Source organism: Artibeus jamaicensis, unplaced genomic scaffold, assembly GCF_021234435.1.
Source record: "Artibeus jamaicensis isolate MK-2021 breed Jamaican fruit bat unplaced genomic scaffold, CSHL_Jam_final contig_373, whole genome shotgun sequence".
NCBI classification, from domain to species: domain Eukaryota; kingdom Metazoa; phylum Chordata; class Mammalia; order Chiroptera; family Phyllostomidae; genus Artibeus; species Artibeus jamaicensis.
The window spans coordinates 1,808,478-1,826,579 of record NW_026521807.1 but is presented as its reverse complement, the minus strand read 5'-3'; the positions used below and the strand labels follow the sequence as shown (position 1 = coordinate 1,826,579).

General features: G+C 45.4%; 1 protein-coding gene across 2 annotated transcripts in view; it reads right to left on the bottom strand.

The window, feature by feature from the left end:
* Positions 1 to 7,962, bottom strand: part of PDE8B (phosphodiesterase 8B) — a 233,123-nt gene extending 225,161 nt beyond the window's left edge. For both annotated transcript variants that reach the window (XM_037143708.2, XM_037143709.2), the window contains exon 1: positions 7,812 to 7,962. In XM_037143708.2, the coding sequence (XP_036999603.2) occupies positions 7,812 to 7,847 (36 nt within the window). In that variant the 5' untranslated portion in view covers positions 7,848 to 7,962. The remainder of the gene's footprint in view (positions 1 to 7,811) is intronic.
* Positions 7,963 to 18,102: the final 10,140 nt, after the last annotated feature.

The window sequence follows — 18,102 nt, the reverse complement described above, 5'->3', positions numbered from 1 at the left end:
TCTTTTCCGCTCTCAAATCTAACTGTGAACCTATAACTTGAATGTGTGTAAGCTGCTGGAGTTTAAAATGGTCATGCAGTTACTATCATACAAGGCACACATGCCTCCAAGCCATGCACTGGAAGCCCTGGCAGCTCAAGTCACAGAGCCCCTGGGTATTCTATGACCCTGGGACATGGGGCAATGACATTGGGCCTGAAGGGCTCCATGAGCTTCTGAAGTTGCAAATAATAAGAACCACTGGTTTTGACCCCCTAGTATATACCAAGCACTTCACCTACATTATCTCATTTAAGTATGACAATAACCATGTGAGGTATTACTCTTCCCAGACTACAGATGAGGCAACATTGCTGGTGTGGACTAAATAAGTAAATAAAATAAAATAAAGATTCTATGGAAAGCAATGTTAGAGGGTGATCTGATCATAAATTCCTGACTGGGCAGGTCATAGAGGGATGTCATGCCCTAGACATACAACTTTCTAGTAAAAGGTTTATCTTTGCTTTAAGCAAGCCCTGCCCATTGTTTCTATGCATCTAGGTTAACTCACCTTAGAAATAAACTATGACCACTCCCTAGAAAGCCCATCATCTTGTTAACTATCCTGTAATCTAATCCCTACCTTGCTTTCTTACACCTCCATGTAATCTTCCTTACTTTTTTCTTCTTAATTTCAAATGCATAAAAGAAACTGCAAACCACTATTCTCTGGAGCACTTGAAATCTTGCTCTCCAGCCTATGCCGTCAATTTGACTCAAATAAACTCTTACTGGCATCCTCTATGGGTTTGGGTGATCCTAAATTGACACTGGTTAATGGTGGAGCTGGGATTAGGACCCCGGCAATCTGTTTCAGAGTGTGAGCTCTTAACCACCGCACTCACCATCTCTCACCTACAGTCACCTGTCTCACGTAAGATTCAATGCCATTCACATAAGATTCAATGCCATTAATAAAAGGTTACTTGAGACTTCCGCCAAGATGGAGGTGTAGGTAGAAATACTTTGCGTTCTCGCACAACCAAATCTAAAAACAATAAAGTTTTAACAATAAATGCAACTAAACCACACAGAAAATCGAATACGGAGTCCAAAAACAGCAAACTGCTCAGCTAAACCGGTGAGAGGGGCGAAGCCAGCAGCAGGAGCAAAAAAGATCCCCCGGGCGGTGCACAGGCAGCCAAGGAGGTGCAGATCCCAGGTGCGGGCTAGCTACGGGCGGACACAGGGTAGAGGCACGCTGGCTGTCTGCAGTCGGTCTTGCATTTACACACAGATAAACCAGTGAAGAGGCGAGCGTTGAGACAGATCGCACAGGCCCCAGCAGCTGGCGCAGGCTGGCAGCTCCCACATTTGCGCTTGGATAAGCATGCGGGGGCGAGCGGTGAGGTGGACTGGGCTAGCGAAGAGGACCTCCATTGCTCCCTCTCTGACCCCGCCCCCACATACAGCATCACAAACCAGCCACCTGGGTGGCCCCACCCTGGTGAACACCCAAGGCGCTTCTCCTCATACATAACGGGCACAAACAGATCTAAACATGGCTCAAGAACAATTCAGAGCCCCAGAGCCAATAAATCTAAGCAATGAAGAAATAGCCAAACTTTCAGATGCACAGTTCAAAACACTGGTGATCAGGATGCTCACACAACTGGTTGATTTTAGTCACAAATTAGAGGAACATATGACGGCTAAACTAATTGAAATGAATGGTAATGCACAGGAAAACAATAGTGATGAAAAGAAAACTGGGACTCAAATCAAGGGAGCGGACCAGAAGGAAGGAAAAAATGACCAAACAGAAAAATATGAAGAAACAAGAATTCAAAAAAATCAGGAGAGACTTAGGAACCTCCAGGACATCTTTAAATGCTCCAACATCTGAATTATAGGGGTACCAGAAGGGGAAGAGGAATAGTTACAAGTGGAAACCTTATTTGAACAAATAATAAAAGAGAACTTCCCCATTCTGGCAAAGGAAATAGGCTTGCAGGAAATCCAGGAAGCTCAGAGAGTCCCAAAGAAGTTGGACCCAAGGAGGAACACACCAAGGCACATCATCATTACATTAGCCAAGATTAAAATGAAGGACAGAATCCTAGAAGCAGCAAGAGATAAGGGGACAGTCACCTACAAAGGACTTCCCATCAGACTGTCAGCTGATTTCTCAAAAGAGACCTTACAGGCAAGAAGGGGCTGGAAAGAAGTATTCCAAGTCATGAAAGGCAAGGACCTACAACCAAGATTGCTCTATCCAGCAAAGTTTTCATTTAGAATGGAAGGGCCAATAAAGTGCTTCTCAGATAAGATCAAATTCAAGGAGTTCATCATCACCAAGCCCTTATTATATGAAATGTTAAAGGGACTTACCTAAGAAAAAGAAGATAAAAAAGATGAGCAGTGAAAGGACAGCAAACTCACAGTTATTAACGACCACACCTAAAACAAAAACAAATTAAGAGGACAGCTAGACCAGGAGCAGAACCATAGAAATGAAGATCACATGGTGGGTTAGCAACAGGGGAATAGGAGAAGGGGGGAGAAGGTACAGAGAGTAAGTAGCATAGATGGTAGGTAGAAAATAGACAGAGGGAGGGCAAGAATAGTAGAGGGAATACAGAATCTAAAGAACTTGAGACATGTGTTCATGAACTAAAGGGGGGGATGGTGGGGGAGGGGTGTGGAAGGTGGAGGGGAACGGAGGGGGGGGAAATAGAACAAATGTAAAGGCATAATCAATAAAATTTTAAAAAATTTTTTTAAATCAATACATGAAAATAAAAGCAAACTCTGATTTTTAAAAAAAAGGTTACTTGATATAAGTAGTGGCATTGGGCCCCTTTAAATAACAACCAGAGAACTCAGACAATAACACTTTTATTAGTCAATTCTGGGGGATGTGGTGTGAAAAGGGAGATGACTCTACAATGTGGCTTCAGAAACAAATTGGCCTCCTCAGATAAAAAGAGTATGACTATACCTCGGTGACAATGTGTTACAGGCTGAATATAGACCCCCAAATTCACAGGTTGGAGTCCTAGCCCCTAGTACTTCAGAAGGTAACTATTTGCAGGTAATTAACATTAACTGAGGTCAGGAGGGTGCGTCCTATTCCAATAGGACTGGAACCTTTATACAAGGAGATTAGGACACAGATGCACAGAGGGAAGACCACGTGAAGGCCCAGGGAGGAGACAGTGAAGCATAGCAGAATGTGCCACCCTCAAAAATGCCTCTTTGGCATAAGGATTATTTTGAGCTGATCAGACAAAAAAAAAATCTGCACACAGGAGAAACTCTGAAAGCAGAGTAGAAGTTACACTTCTACAAGGAAAAACTACATTAGAAAGGGGGACTGTACCAGGAAGAAATCTATTAGCAGAAATCACTTATTTATCTGAGAGATTTATATGCATGGCAGGGCAATCTTTGTTGAGCAAACATTTGCTCTTCCACCTTCCCTCCACCCCCCTCTGCTGCTTGAAGCCTCAGATCTTAGCTCAGGATATTTTATTTATATAGATAGATAGAGATAGAGATACACACACACACACACACACACACACACACACACACATGCTCTAGTCATCTGGCTGCCTTTTGAGTCTTGTATCTTTGTGAGGCTACCATATATAATTAAAAATGTTTTTCTTTTATAAATCTATGTTTTCTCACAGAGGGACTTCAGCCAAGAACCTGGGAGAAGTGAGGAAAAATTATTTTTCCTCCCCTACAATGGCCACCTACAAGCCAAGGAGAGAGGTTCTGAAAAGAAATCAATCCTGCCGACAATTTGATCATGGACTTCAGCCTCCAGAACTGTGAGGAAGTTCATTTCTGCTGTACGAGCCACCCAGTCTGTGGCACTTGCCATGGCTGCCCTAGCAGACTCACGCACAGTCCTGTGTATTCACCGTACCATTCTCTCTTTCTAGACACAGGAAACCTGTCCCAGTTCCCACGCATCGGAATGAGATCCATGTCACTGGTTGTGACCAAAGGACTGTAAATAAGAGAAACACGCTTCACTTCCGACTGAGGCATTTCAGAGGAGGTGTTAATTTCCAGTCCCGCTCCTTCCCTGCCTTGGGACCATGGAAACTACGTGTTCTAGATAGTGCACTTACAAGACAGCACAGTGCCTGTCAGTCTGACTTCCGGTGTAACTGTGTGGAGCTGGGAATCCTGCTGACCTACTTTGAACACATAATGTGCATGAGGAATAAACATGTTTTTTAAGCCACTGAGGTTTCAGGGTTAACTTATAACTGCAGCTTAGCCTAGCCTAGCCTAGCCGCATCTCACACATAAATCTACCTCAAAAATATCAGGGTACCAAAAACCAGATATTTCAGAAGTTTGTGTGCCAGTAGGTGAAAGCACATTAAATTTCTGTTTAGGTTAACAAAAAAAGGTCAAATATGAAAAGTTTCATTTGTTCAACCTCTGGTTGTACCTATTTCCACAAAATGCATTGGCAGCCAACAAGTCCTACCACCCCTGTTCACAGATGACACACCTGACACACGGATGATACAGATGATACCTTTAGATTCACTGATTTACCAACAGCCCAAAACATGTTAGTGGAAGAACTGGAGCACAAACCATAAATGACATTTCTTTTCATGAAGGCAAGTTGGCAATGTCTCTTAAAGGGGACACAGTGATTCTACCCTAAAGAATTGACCCACTGGGACTATCTGAACAGGTGCACATAAATAACATAAGTAACATAATTTTACATAAATAACAAGATTCACTATGCCAGCACTATATATGTCGTCGTGAAAATTTAAATATATTCCAAATGCTCATTCATGGAAAATTGGTTAATAAATTACGGTTCATCCACCTGCACTCAGATCAATAGTGTTCAAGAGAAAGAGGTCATTCTCTCTGCTCACATGGAAAGATAACTAAGTTGTATTGGAAAAAATCAAGAAAAAAATATATAAAAAAAAGAAAATCACCACTCATAAAAGACTTATTAACCTCTATGCACTGACGCTTAGTAGGCACCTTTTGCCCGCCCCTCTTCCTCCCTCTTGCATAATGCATGGGTCATTGTAAATAAACCCACGTAGCATGACCAACTCTACCGCCAACCAGCTGTGTCATCTCAGGCAAGGTAGCTTCGGTCCTCTCACCTCGAAAACTGGAAAAATAACAGTACTGCCTTCAGAAGGTGCTAATAGGTTACATGAGACTATGCACAAGAAAAAGTGTGCAGAAGGACCCCGGCACACAGTGCTCCAAGACATCAGCCTTTATGACAGTGATGATGACATTCATCTCCAGAACCTGAAGAAACAAGGATTTTTGTAGTCTGGGTTGTACTTACTTCTGCTTTTTTTAAAAAAAATCTCTTTTAACAAATTATCTAGTAAGCAAACATAATACATCATCCTGCTTATTTCCCTTCCTGAAATTAAATAAAAAGGCAATGCTTTTTAAAGGAGTGCTTACCTCAATAAACTCTAGCAATATTAGGCATTCCCATATCTAATGTAGATTCCAAAGATAATTTTATGATTTCATTACCAAACTGATAAGCTGATTCTCAGACAAGTTAATATTAACAGAGTCATTCCCAGGTACCGCCACGATATTTGCAGCACTCAGCCCTCTGGCACTGAGGGATCAGGTTGGGGTTCTCCTCTACTCTTTTCTGGAATGGTTATGAGAAGGGTCTTTCAAATGCACAGAAAGAATCTTTTATGAAATCACACTCTAACTTAAACCAGACCTTTTTTTAAGGTCTTTTCTTTTTTTTTAAGATTATACTTATTTAATCTTTAATTTTTAGAGAGAGGGGAAGGGAGGGAGAAAGAGAGGAGAGAAACATCAATGTGTGGTTGCCTCTCACGCCCCCAACTGGGGACCTGACGCACAACCCAGGCATGTGCCCTGACTGGGAACTGAACCAGCGACCCTGCACTCAATCCACTGAGCCACACTAGCCAGGGCTAAACCAGACTTTCTATTTGAGGTCCTTTGCAGGGCATTCTAAGTATTAACTAAACCAGCCAGGTTTATTTCCACAGACATTAAGCCTGAAAGATCTGGGTAGCTCTATAAACAGATTGGAATCAAAATTCAATTCACCTGCAGTTCTGCTCCAGCATCTTTTCAGACCATGGGTGCTGTGTGGAACCAGTACAATCTAGACTACAAAGAACTAGTGAGCATTCCTAGTCTTTCTAAGCTTGGCAAGTTACTGTCACAGTAGAGCCCAGAATTAAGGGTTCTTTTTGAACCTTTCGTGGCAGCTGAGGCCCAGACAGGTTATGTGTCTTGCCCAAAGTTTCACAGCTGGTCAGTGGTATAATTAGGGCTGGAGCTGGCTTCCCAATGCTGGCAAATTATCGTCCTTCCGTTTTTGCTTCTTGGAAAACCCAACTAGGTTAAAATAGCTCATTCAAGGTCGCCGGGGCAGTCAAGTAGAACTTGCAGTGCCAGCCCTCAGATTATAAAATCCTAAACCGAAAGTCCTCTGCCCCTCACCTATCCCCCACGGGACCTGTGTAAATGTTTTTCTTGATTGTCTCCCAACACACAGTTTAGAGGAAGTCTCTCCACTGGGTTAGCACTACGAGTTTAACTTCAGGTTCTTACACCAGCTTGTGACTGTCAGAGCAGGCACGCCCCCCAGCGCCCTGGCCGAGTAGCGGCCTGCTAAGGCTGCAGGGGCAGATGGACACCAGCCGCTGTAGTGCGGTGGTCTTTGCAGGTGGCCCACAGCATCTCCTCAGCGACATTTTTCCGTGATTGGCAACATGGAGCCGGTAAACTGGTGTCGGACTGAATCAGAAGCGGAATGGATGGGCATGGGTAGTCTAGAGGGTATACAGAGAAGCCTGCTGAAGACCGAGGACCCCTAGCCAAGTCTTTGAAAAAGGCCGGTGCAAGCCCCACCTCCTGCAACAATCCAGGGGATCACAACTACTTGATCCTGGTAACTAAGGGCACTTCCGTTGACACTGCCGCACAGGACAGCGCCCCCCAAGTTCAGTATGTCGGCCGGCTGTGCAGCTTCCCCCTCGGACGAAGCGCCCCTCCCTGCTCTGCAGACCGTTCTCCTTGGCACCTTTCTGCGACCCACGCATGAGACCCTTCTTTGTACTCATGTTCCATCTCCCCCAAAGCGGCGGGTAGTTTGAACCACACGCTAGGTCCGTCTGCCCCACAAGCGCCGTCCCAGCAGCTGAGCGGGGTGAAAGCGGGTTCCCCCATCACGAAGTCGCCAGGGAGCGCTGAAGTGAGGGCAGCGAGGCTTCACGTGCCAGAACAGCCCCCTCCTTGTTCAGGTCTGGGGCTGAGGGAGGGGAGGCAGCTACGCAGCCACTGGAAGCACAGAGAGGAAAGCGAGGCACTACCGCGCAGAAAGCGTGGGAACTCCAGCGCAACAGGAGCCGGCGGAGCTGGCCCGACCTCGCAACAGCTGGGCTAATGCCCAGGAAAGCGCTGCGGCTTTCTGTGTAGCGCCTTCCAAAAGCGAAGAACGACTGGTAGTGGGAGATTATTTTATTCATAATTTTAAGCCTGATGGTTACACCAAACACTCGAGGTGCTTGTTTCCCGGAAAGGAAGAACGGAGTTGGGCACCGGGACACCCGCAGACTGGTGGAAACAAGAAAGAACCCCTTCTCAGCAGCGGGGGGTGTCTGAAAGGGGGCCAAGGGACAGCTCTTGGTTTGTGCCTATGCCCACTGCGTGTTCAACCCAGCTCAGCCCCCGTGCGCCCAGGTGCCCAGGTGGAACTGGGCGGCCCTTGGACACACAGACCCGACAAGGGGCGCTCTCACCTGGCGGGTGCTGGGCCGGCAGCGAGGATGGTCCATGCCGGCAGAAGGGGGCTTCTGGGCACCCGGCTCAGCGGGCACAGGGCTGCTGGACCCTGCACCACGCACCCCAGAGCTGGTGACCACGTGAAGGGTCTGTAGATCCGATCCAACGGACTCTGGCTGCAAGCCTGAGCCTCTTTGCGCCTTCAGTCCTGAGGCAAGTCCGAGGCCGGAGGGTGCCTGGGTCCTAGCGCCCCTCCGAGGTGTGGAGCCTGACTTTCAGCCTGATTACCACCACCACCCCCGCCCCCAGGGGCTCTGCTCCAGGCAGCCCCTCTCTCTCCCCTAGGGGCCTGGGGGGGGGGGGGAAGCTTCCTCTTCATCGTGCCCACCCCCCTCCACTCTCCTCTCCTTACGCCTACACCCCCAAGAAAACACTAAAGGATCAGATTCTCCTCGTTCCCCAACTCAAATTCGTATTCACTGTTATTTTAAAGAGATTCTAAAATCAGATATATTAGTCATAATTATATACAATATATAACAAAGATCATTCTTCCTCAAAGCAAAGGAGGACTTTTATATTCAAATAATTACGTAAACAACACTTCACTCTGTGTGTCCAGGGATTACTTCTCAGTCTTAACTGTGTGGACAATTTACCAACGTGAGTCAGATGTGAATCAAACCAAAGGTACTGCTGCCCTTCCTGCCTCCCTCTCAATCTGTTTAAGGAGCTGGAATCAAACGACTGGGCAGATATATAGTTTTCAGGCACTTTCAAAAAGTAATAAATTGTACCAAATTAAATCCCTCAGCTGCAAATAAACCCGGCATCTTGCTCCTGGTTATTACCCCGCCTGCCCCATCCCTGGCTCCTGGAGGGAGGAGTGATTTCTAATACAGACCTAGCAAGCAGGGCAAAGGCCTTTCCTTTCCCAGCTGCCCACAGGAGCCGAATCGGTGCAGCCAAAACCAAGATCAAAAACAGCAATCTTTTCCTGCTGACCTTCTCATCAAAGAGACTGATGAGATCTCCTCATTGCAAGGGGAAAAAATCCCTCATTTTTAGAAGTAAAAACTAGTTCATAGGATAAAGAAAAACATTACTGTTTTGGTGTTAGTCATAATCCATAAAGGCCTACAATAAGGCATGACAGCAGTGTGAATATAGCCTTTATAGACTTTTTAAAGGAGCACACTTCTCTGTGTGAACTCTAGGATGGCCCCAAGTTATCCCCACCTCCCAGTGGATAATTATTCCCCACGCCTTTGGGGAATCCCCTCCCCTTGTGTGGGGTGGGGGGAACTTATGATTTGCTACCCACAGAGTATGACAAAAGTTATGGGCGCCACTTCAGTACTTATGCCACAGTCTTGCTAGGAGACTCTCCCTTGCTGGCTTTGATAGAGTAAGCAGCCATGCAGGGGAGGCCATGTGGGAAGGAACTAATGGTGTCACTGGCCAAGAGCCAGTGAGAAGTGGAGGCCCTTAGTCCAACAAGCTGAAAGGAAATATGTCCTGCCAACAACCAGGAGAGTTTGAGAATGACCCCTACCCTAGTTGATCCTTGAGTTGAGACTACAGCCCTAGCTAACCCGGAGGATCCAATGAAGCCATGCCCAGACTTCTGACCCACAGAAAGTGACATAGGACTTCCGCCAAGACGGAGGCGTAGGTGGAAGCATCGTGCCTTCTCGCACAACCAAGTTTAAAGACAACAAAGTTTCAGTAACAGAAAATGCAGCCAAAACACAGAAAATTGAACTATTCAAAAGTCTGACAACAACGAATTCTTCAGCCAGACCAGGAAGAGGGGCGAAGCCAGCGACTGGCTGTGCGTAGAAAAACTCGGCCAGACCGACCCAGGCACATGGACAGGCAGTGGTTGGTGGATCCCAGGCATGGGGTTGGGACGGCCAGACCCAGTGACCGATGGGCGGAGCCAGTGAGGGTGCAAGGCGGCAGGCTGACTGCGGTCACACATTCGTGTGCAGATAAACCAGCCAAGGAATGAGCAGTGAGACAGACCACACAGGCCCCAGTGGCAGGAAGCAGCAGAGGGGACCACTATTGCCCCTCTCTGGCCTGCTCCCACATACAGCATCACAAACCAGCCACCTGGGTGGCCCCACCCTGGTGAACACCTAAGGCTCCACTCATCATACCTAACAGGCGAGAACAAACCAAAACATGGCTCAAGAAGAACTCAAAGCCCCAGAGCCAATAATTCTCAGCAACCAAGAAATAGCCAACTTATCAGATGCACTGTTCGAAACACTGGTGATCAGGATGCTCACAGAACTGGTTGATTTTAGTCACAAATTAGAGAAACATATGACGGCTAAACTAATTGAAATGAATGGTAATGCACAGGAAAACAATAGTGATGGAAAGGAAACTGGGACTCAAATCAAGGGGTAGACCAGAAGGAAGGAAAAAATGACCAAACAGAAAAGAATGAAGAAATAAGAATTCAAAAAAATCAGGAGAGACTTAGGAACCTCCAGGACATCTTTAAATGCTCCAACATCCGAATTATAGGGGTACCAGAAGGGGAAGAGGAATAGTTACAAGTGGAAACCTTATTTGAACAAATAATAAAAGAGAACTTCCCCATTCTGGCAAAGGAAATAGGCTTCCAGGAAATCCAGGAAGCTCAGAGAGTCCCAAAGAAGTTGGCCCCAAAAAGGAACACACCAAGGCACATCATCATTACATTAGCCAAGATTAAAATGAAGCAGAGAATCCTAGAAGCAGCAAGAGATAAGGGGACAGTCACCTACAAAGGACTTCCCATCAGACTGTCAGCTGATTTCTCAAAAGAGAACTTATAGTTTCTTGACTACAAGAAGGGGCAGGAAAGAAGTATTCCAAGTCATGAAATCCAAAGACCTACAACCAAGATTGCTCTATCCAGCAAAGCTTTCTTTTAGAATGGAAGGGCCAATAAAGTGCTTCTCAGATAAGATCAAATTCAAGGAGTTCATCATCACCAAGCCCTTATTATATAAAATGTTAAAGGGACTTACCTAAGAAAAGAAGATAAAAAAGATGAACAGTGAAAGGACAGCAAACTCACAATTATTAACAACCACACCTAAAACAAAAGCAAACTAAGAGGACTGCTAGATCAGGAGAGGAAACATAGAAATGAAGATCACATGGAGGGTTAGCAACAGGGGAGTGGGAGGAGGAGAAGGGCGGAGAAGGTACAGAAAATAAGTAGCATAGATGGTAGGTAGAAAGTAGATAGGGGGGAGGGCAAGAATAGTAGGGGAAATATAGAATCTAAAGAACTTGAGACATGTGGTCATAAACTAAAGGGGGGAATGATGGGGGAGGGGTGTGCAGGGTGGAGGGGAATGAAGGGGGAATAGAACAATTGTAATGGCATAATCAATAAAATTTTTTTAAAAAGTGACATAGTATATGTGTGTTGTTTAAGCCACAAAATTTGTGGTAATTTATACACAATAGCAAAATAAATACCTTCCCTCCTTCCACAGATAAGAAAGTCAGGCAAAAGAGGATTAAGCAGAAGGGCTAAAGTCATTTCAATTAGTAGCATAATTTATCCTTATTTCACAGTCACAGCCTTTTTAGACCGTGTAAAGACAAGGAAAAACAGAACAGCAAAGACATCAGAAAGTGAAAGGTCATGTTCAGGTTGAGATTTGGTGTTAGTGTATAAAGCAATTGAACAACTTTCAAAAGATCTGAGGAAAAATTACCCAGCGGGGAACAAGACCATTTGAAAAACTCAGGGGTAAATGGACCCAAGCAAAGAACACAAATATTTTTAGAAAGAAAAGTAAATAAAATAAAAATAAAACAAGAAAAAAGAATAACAAAGAGATGATGGGAAAAGGTTAAGGCTCCAAATCCTCTGAATCCCGTTTCTAATTTTCTGTGAGAGAAAAACAACAGGCTCATTATTTGCTCCTGTAAGTGTGGGGATTTTCCAGCAGAGCCACTCAAGAAGGACAAGGAGGCTGTCTGTGCACAATGCATGCTTGTGCATCCAGCAGGTTGTCTACTGTTCCCAAGATATTGCATAAAAACAAACAGTGTCTCAAACTACAAGCCAGAGTTCTGAGAGTCGCATAGATTTCTTAGATTTTAAATGTCTCTGGATGCCTCATGTTTAAGAGTTCTCCACTCTATCCCTGTCATAATATAGCAAAATGCAGCCCAACCCTTAACCCATTGGATATTTATTTCCTGCCCTGTTCCTTGAAGGAGATTATGGAGTGGTGTATGATTTTTAAAGAGAGAGGAGATAAGAAAGGAGAAGGAAAGGAAAGAGACAGAAGGAAAGGAAACTGAAGCAAAGGGAAGGAAAGAAAGAAAAAAAAACAAGAAAAATGAAAAGAAACCAAAGGCACAGAGTTCTCAGTGTAGCTGGAGGTAGGGGCCGGGGGCATCCAAAACAGTATATTGAAGCTCTGCTCGTACACTTTGCAAGGCCTGCTGGACATCGCTTTGTGTGAGTCCCACAAAGGGACTTGCACAGTATCCGTGAGTCCCAGTATCTCACGGTTAAAGTTTCTGAACCAGAAAGCATCACCTCCCTGCCAAATCTGATTCCTAGTGGTTAATGCTACTAACAACTCTCCAAATTCAAACTGTAGCTACCTGGCTTTCCTCCTCCCTTGCTTTCCATACCAAACAGTCACCACTTCCATTATAGTGTTACTGGCCTATCCCTCCCTTTGCAGCCCAGAACTTGTCTGGGTCCTTGTCATCTCCACCTGGACAAAGCTAGATGAGTCAACAATAGCCAGCTCAGCATGATTTAACTCAGAGGTGCTAGAGTCCACCCCACCCCCTGCTCCCATGACGTCTCCCCCAGTTAGATTTACAGGGCTTGAAATTTCCTCAAAGTGCTTTTTTTCTAATTGGGTTGGAATTGATCTATCCTAAAATTTAAAACTGTAAATATTTCTCTTTGCAGTAACTCTTTGTGCCTCTTAAACCTTCCTAAGAGTCTGTATTAAACACTCTCTTCTTCCCTAAAGAGCAACTTAACACACTGCTTACTTAGGAGAGTAGACATCAATGGGATGAAAGGAAATGGGCAACAAAAACTAAACTCACTCAGCCCTGGCCATGTGGCTCTGTTGGTTGGAGCATTGGTCCATGCATCAAGGGGCTGCTGGTTCTAAACCTAGTCAGGGCATATGCCTAGGTTGCAGGTTCAGCCCCTGGTCAGGGTACGTGTAGGAGGCAACCAATCAATGTCGATGTTTCTCCCACCCCCTGCTTCCTCTCTCTCTAAAATCAATGGAAATATGTCCTTGGGTGAGGATTTTAAGAAACTTAATTTCACCCATTTCACAGTTTTGCCTATAGCCCTATGTGTCTAACTGTTTGGAATATGAGACAAAGGAAGGCCGTGGTTGTTGGCTTTTGGAGGCCCTGGACAACATGTCGTGGGGTCTCTGTGTTCGGGTGTATAACCCAACATGCAGAGATACAAGGGGACAAAGGAAGTAGTTTTCTCTTTGGAACTAGAAGTCTGACCACTCAGGGCTGGAAGAGTAACCAAAGACAACATGACTTTGGTTCCATTCACAAGGCTAAACAAATGTGGTGCACCAACTTAGGTTCCTTTGAATATCACTGGGCATTCTTCTTCGAAGACTGAAGATGTGGACGGTGCTGAAAAACTGGGGCTCAGTGATTGCCACAGTGGGAAACACCAGTACAGTCAAGTGCTACAGTGTTTGATAATTTCCGGTGAAATGAAGTCCATGGCTCACTTCCCATGACCATCCGTGTCACTGGCAACCCTCGTATCACCTCCCCTTGTAATTTTCCCATCTGGTTGGCCTATTATTATCCCAATTTCACCATTCTTATCCTGAACCAAAGGACTATACAAACAGTATATAACTGTCCTTCTGACAACACATGGACAGACTTTGAGAGGCCACTTGGTGTCACTCATGGTGTCCCTCACTCTAATCTGTCCCTCTAGTAGATCCAGGGTCCTAGCCCCAATTTTCCCTAATCATATTGCAACATCAGATGGAATCAACCAAAGCTATCTGGAGACCAAACACACCTCCTACAGAACGCTAGACCACGGCATTCTCCACCGTGGATGCTCAGGACAAAAAGGGAAATGAGAAAGTTCAGAGAAAACCGGCAGCTGTCCCTGGCATGGGCTTTGGTCTTGTGGTTTGGAGGCTTTCTGGAGGCCCTGGATCCATTTGCAAAGATTAAATGTGGGCCAGGAAGTTCAAAGTTATCAATAAAATACCCCATTATAACTTAGCATTAATAACAAGAGCCTTGCACTTGTACCTGAGGAGAGGCCACAGAGTCAAGTGGCTACCACACATTCCTTTAAGTATGTTTGAGAGCCAAGCCCTTCCCACTCTTCACTGATACTTGTACTACATCCCACATATCGAGCTAGCTAGAGAGGTATTTCTAACAGAGGCAAATTCGTTCTATGTATTCACTCATACACTCAACAAATATTTTTTGGCTGTATATCAAGAATGATTTTAGGTGCTGAGGGTAGATTTTAAACAATAATCCATATGGTCATGACACTTATATTCTAGTGGAAGAAAGACAGTTTAAAAAAGAAATGAAAAAATTAAAAGATCGTATTATTATCTGAAGACAATGGAACAAATCACTGCAATGAACTCAGAATGAGGGGGACACCACTTTAGTTTGGGAGATCAGAGAAGGCTTCCCTGGAAAGGGACATTTGAAATGACACATGGATTACCCCAAGGAGCTGTGAATGTAAAGATGTGGGGGAAGAGGATGCCAGGGAGGGGCAACAGCACATGCAAAATCCTCAAGGCAGGAACATGTTTGGTAAGTTCAAGGAAGAGACACGATGCTAGCATAGCCAGGCACAACAGGAAGGCTTGCAATGGTTTTAAGCAGAAAAGAAACATGATATGATTTACTTGTTGAAAAGATGCCTCTAGCCACTATGTGGAGAATCCATTTGAGGGAATTAAGAGTGGAAGCTAGTAGGGCAGGAAGAGGCCATTGGAGTAATCCAAGTGAAAGATGGTGTGGAAACTAGGGAGAAAGCAGTACAGAATGACAGGGATTGGTCAGGTTCAGGGTGCTAACAGGACTTTTTGAGTGTAAGGCTAACAGGACTTGTGATGGAGTGCATGTAGGGAGTGGAGAAGGGAGGAAGAACAACCACAGGTTTTTGGCCTGAGCAGTTACGTGGATCACAGTGCCATTCACTGCCATGGAGAAGGGAAGGGGAGGAGCAGGTAAAGAAGGGTATGAAGTCAAGAGCCCTGCTTTGACCTTGTTCACTTCTAGTCTATAATAGTCATCCAAGGGAAGGTGTCAGGGCCCTGGCCAGGTAGCTCAGTTGGTTAGAGTGTCATTCTGATGCACCAAGGTTACAGGTTCAATTCCCAGTCAGGGCACATTCAAGAATCAACCAATAAATGCATAAATAAGTGGAACAACAAATCAATATGTTCCTTTCTCTCTCTTTCCCTCTCTATCTCTAAAATCAACTAAAAAAAAAGATGTCAAGGAGACAGCTGGATCTCTGTGTCTAGGGTTCAGCAGAAAGGTCAAAGATGGAGTCATAAATCTGGGAGTCACCAGTGTGTGGATGCTGCTATAAACCAAGGGGCTGCAAAGGTCACCTAAGGGTGGCGTGCATTCAGAAAGGAGAAGCGGGCAGGAGAGCCACACTCTGGGCCTGTCAACTCTTACAGGCAGAGCACGGGAGATGCCAGCACGGAGGAGCCTCAGGAGCAGTGGCCCCTGTGAGAGGAGGAAAGGAAACTTCATGGAGAAGGAAACTAACGACTTACCCACTGATACGAAGAACTGGAAAATGGAGACACCCTCAAAGATTTTACATGAGGAATATTACATATTACAAAGATAACTCTGGTGGTGGAGGAAAGCATGGGTTGGAGAAGACTGATGGGGATTAGAGGGATAATTAGTAACAATCCAGGAACAGCTGAGGAGAGCCTGAGGCAGAGCATGGAGAGGAGCAGAAGAACAGCAGAGAAATTCGGGGGTAGAATAGGATTTGGGGACCGAAGGGCTGTGAGCAGGGACTCCTCAATGACAGAACCTTCCATGTAGGTGGGTACCAGTCAGGTGAGAGCTAGTGTTCTCGTGAGCAGTTTTGAGTACATTGCGTTTGACCTGCTCATGGAACAGGAAAGATGTTAGTAGGTAAGAGGACACAGGTCTGCTAGTAATGGGACATGTTTGGGTTGGAGCCAAAAATTTAGGCACCAATATACACATAAAAGAAGAAACTGTGAGCTGGAGAGCTAAGGATCAAAGATTTCCAAGAAAGAGGTGAACGGAGAGGTGAGTTGACACAGGAGACTTCAGCAGACGGCCAGAAGGTATAAATCATCATCTTCCCTCCGGGCAGAGCTGCATCCAGGCGTAACTTCTTCCAGGACAAGGACCTTAGAACTCTAAACACCTTAAATGCTGCAAATGGAGAGTTACTCCCTAACAGAAGTAATGTTCTTCTGGGAAATTAAATACAGCTACACACACACACCCCCAACCCATCAACACTTTCTGGTGACACTTTCCGGCACTAGAAGTTTTTTCCTCCATTAAAAAATAAGGTGGAGGGAAGAGATAATACATTAAAAAAAAACACTTCTATTTTCTAAATTTGTCTAAGGATTAAAGCATGGTTTAATCAACTTCTCACAATGCTAGCAGGCTTTTTTTCAAAGGAGGTAATATAAATAAATTAAGAAACCTTTGCCCCTTAGATTTTGACAACACTCTGTTTCTTTCTCCCCCTTTGCCCTTCCTCCCCAGCTTATTTTTTACTCCTATTTTTAGTCAGTAATACTCAAGTTAAAAACAAGAATGTTCAGATTAACCAAACCTCTGGGAATGAAGCAATCCCGCTGTAACAAAATAGCCTGCGTTTTAAAACAAGCAAACGCACCTTCACAAATCAGGTGGGTCAGTGTTAACGTGGACCCCATATACGGTTCATTTGCTGGGGCTAAAACAAACAAGCAGGAATAAACAAACCTCCTCACATACCTTCCGATTGTTTGCAAAGAGTTAAAGGTAAACAGTACTGAGCCTCCAAAAAGAATTCTGCCGTCCCTGAGGTCTAGTCAGCCCCTGGCCTCTCCTACTTGCCTGTTCTCTCCTCCCACTAATTCAGAAGCCCCCATGCTGTGCCCTGACCTTTCGCTCCTCTGCTCGAGGAGAAGGAAGGGCGGTACCCTCCACCTGGGTTCACTGGTTAGCTTATAGCACTTCGGAGTCTAAGTGTTACTTCAGCCAGTAATTTGCACTGCAAGTCACTGCCCACTTTCTTATTTATTGACAGGGGGCCACGGATGTCACAGACAAAGTAAACAGGTGGAAAATCCCTTCAGGACTCAGTTTACCCATCCTGAGAGGCTTGTCTGGCTGAGGCGTCCTCCGCTGCCCCCACAGCAGCCTGCATTCTCCGTAGCCAGCACAAGTACTGAAGTTTCCTAACGTCCTGTCCGTAGCTCCTACAGGACGAAGCTTCTTGAGGCTGTTTCTGCCTTATGTTTGAATTCCGAGACACCAAATAAGCACTCAGTAAATGTTCACTGAAAGAATAAGTGAATGAATTAACTGACGTTGAGAGACAGGGGTCATGCTGCCCTTTTAAGTGACTGGAAAGATTACCCTTCATCTCCCCAACATCATTAAATGGTCTTTGTGCCCTGAGAAACTTGGACCTAAAAGGTAGTAGAAGCAGAAAAACAAACACTGTCATCACATGCTTCTCCCAGCTCTAAGAATGTTAGCTTCTGATCCTAACTTTGGGTTCTCCTTGACCAAGACTCCCAGTGCACGTTTTACGTTGCCCGGTGTGCTCGGAGTTTCATCTGTCTTGTTATTCAGACACACGTTGATCAGGGCCTACCATGCTGCAGGCACAACGTGGGGCTCCGAGGGCCAAACGGCCTGACCCTGTGTTCGCCAGCCTTGCCATGTAGTTAAGCTGCTATTCAGTGAGCTGTCTCAGCAGAGGCTCCTTCACCATCTGCCCATTCATCTAGCCATCCAGTTGATTCTCTCAGAGGGCCACACAGGTGTTTGGAACATATTTGATAAATGGAGGCTTACTATAGTTTGGAATGCTAGAAACATTACAACTAACGAGGGTTGCGCTGGATGGTGAGTTAGCCCCTCCAAATGACCTCTCCATCCCTCCCACCCTGACCCCGTGCCCTAGGAGGCTGACCTGCAGGGGCTGTATCAATGCGCTCCTTGCCTCGGTCAGTTGGGTTCAGTGAATGGGCGGCACCAACACGAGCA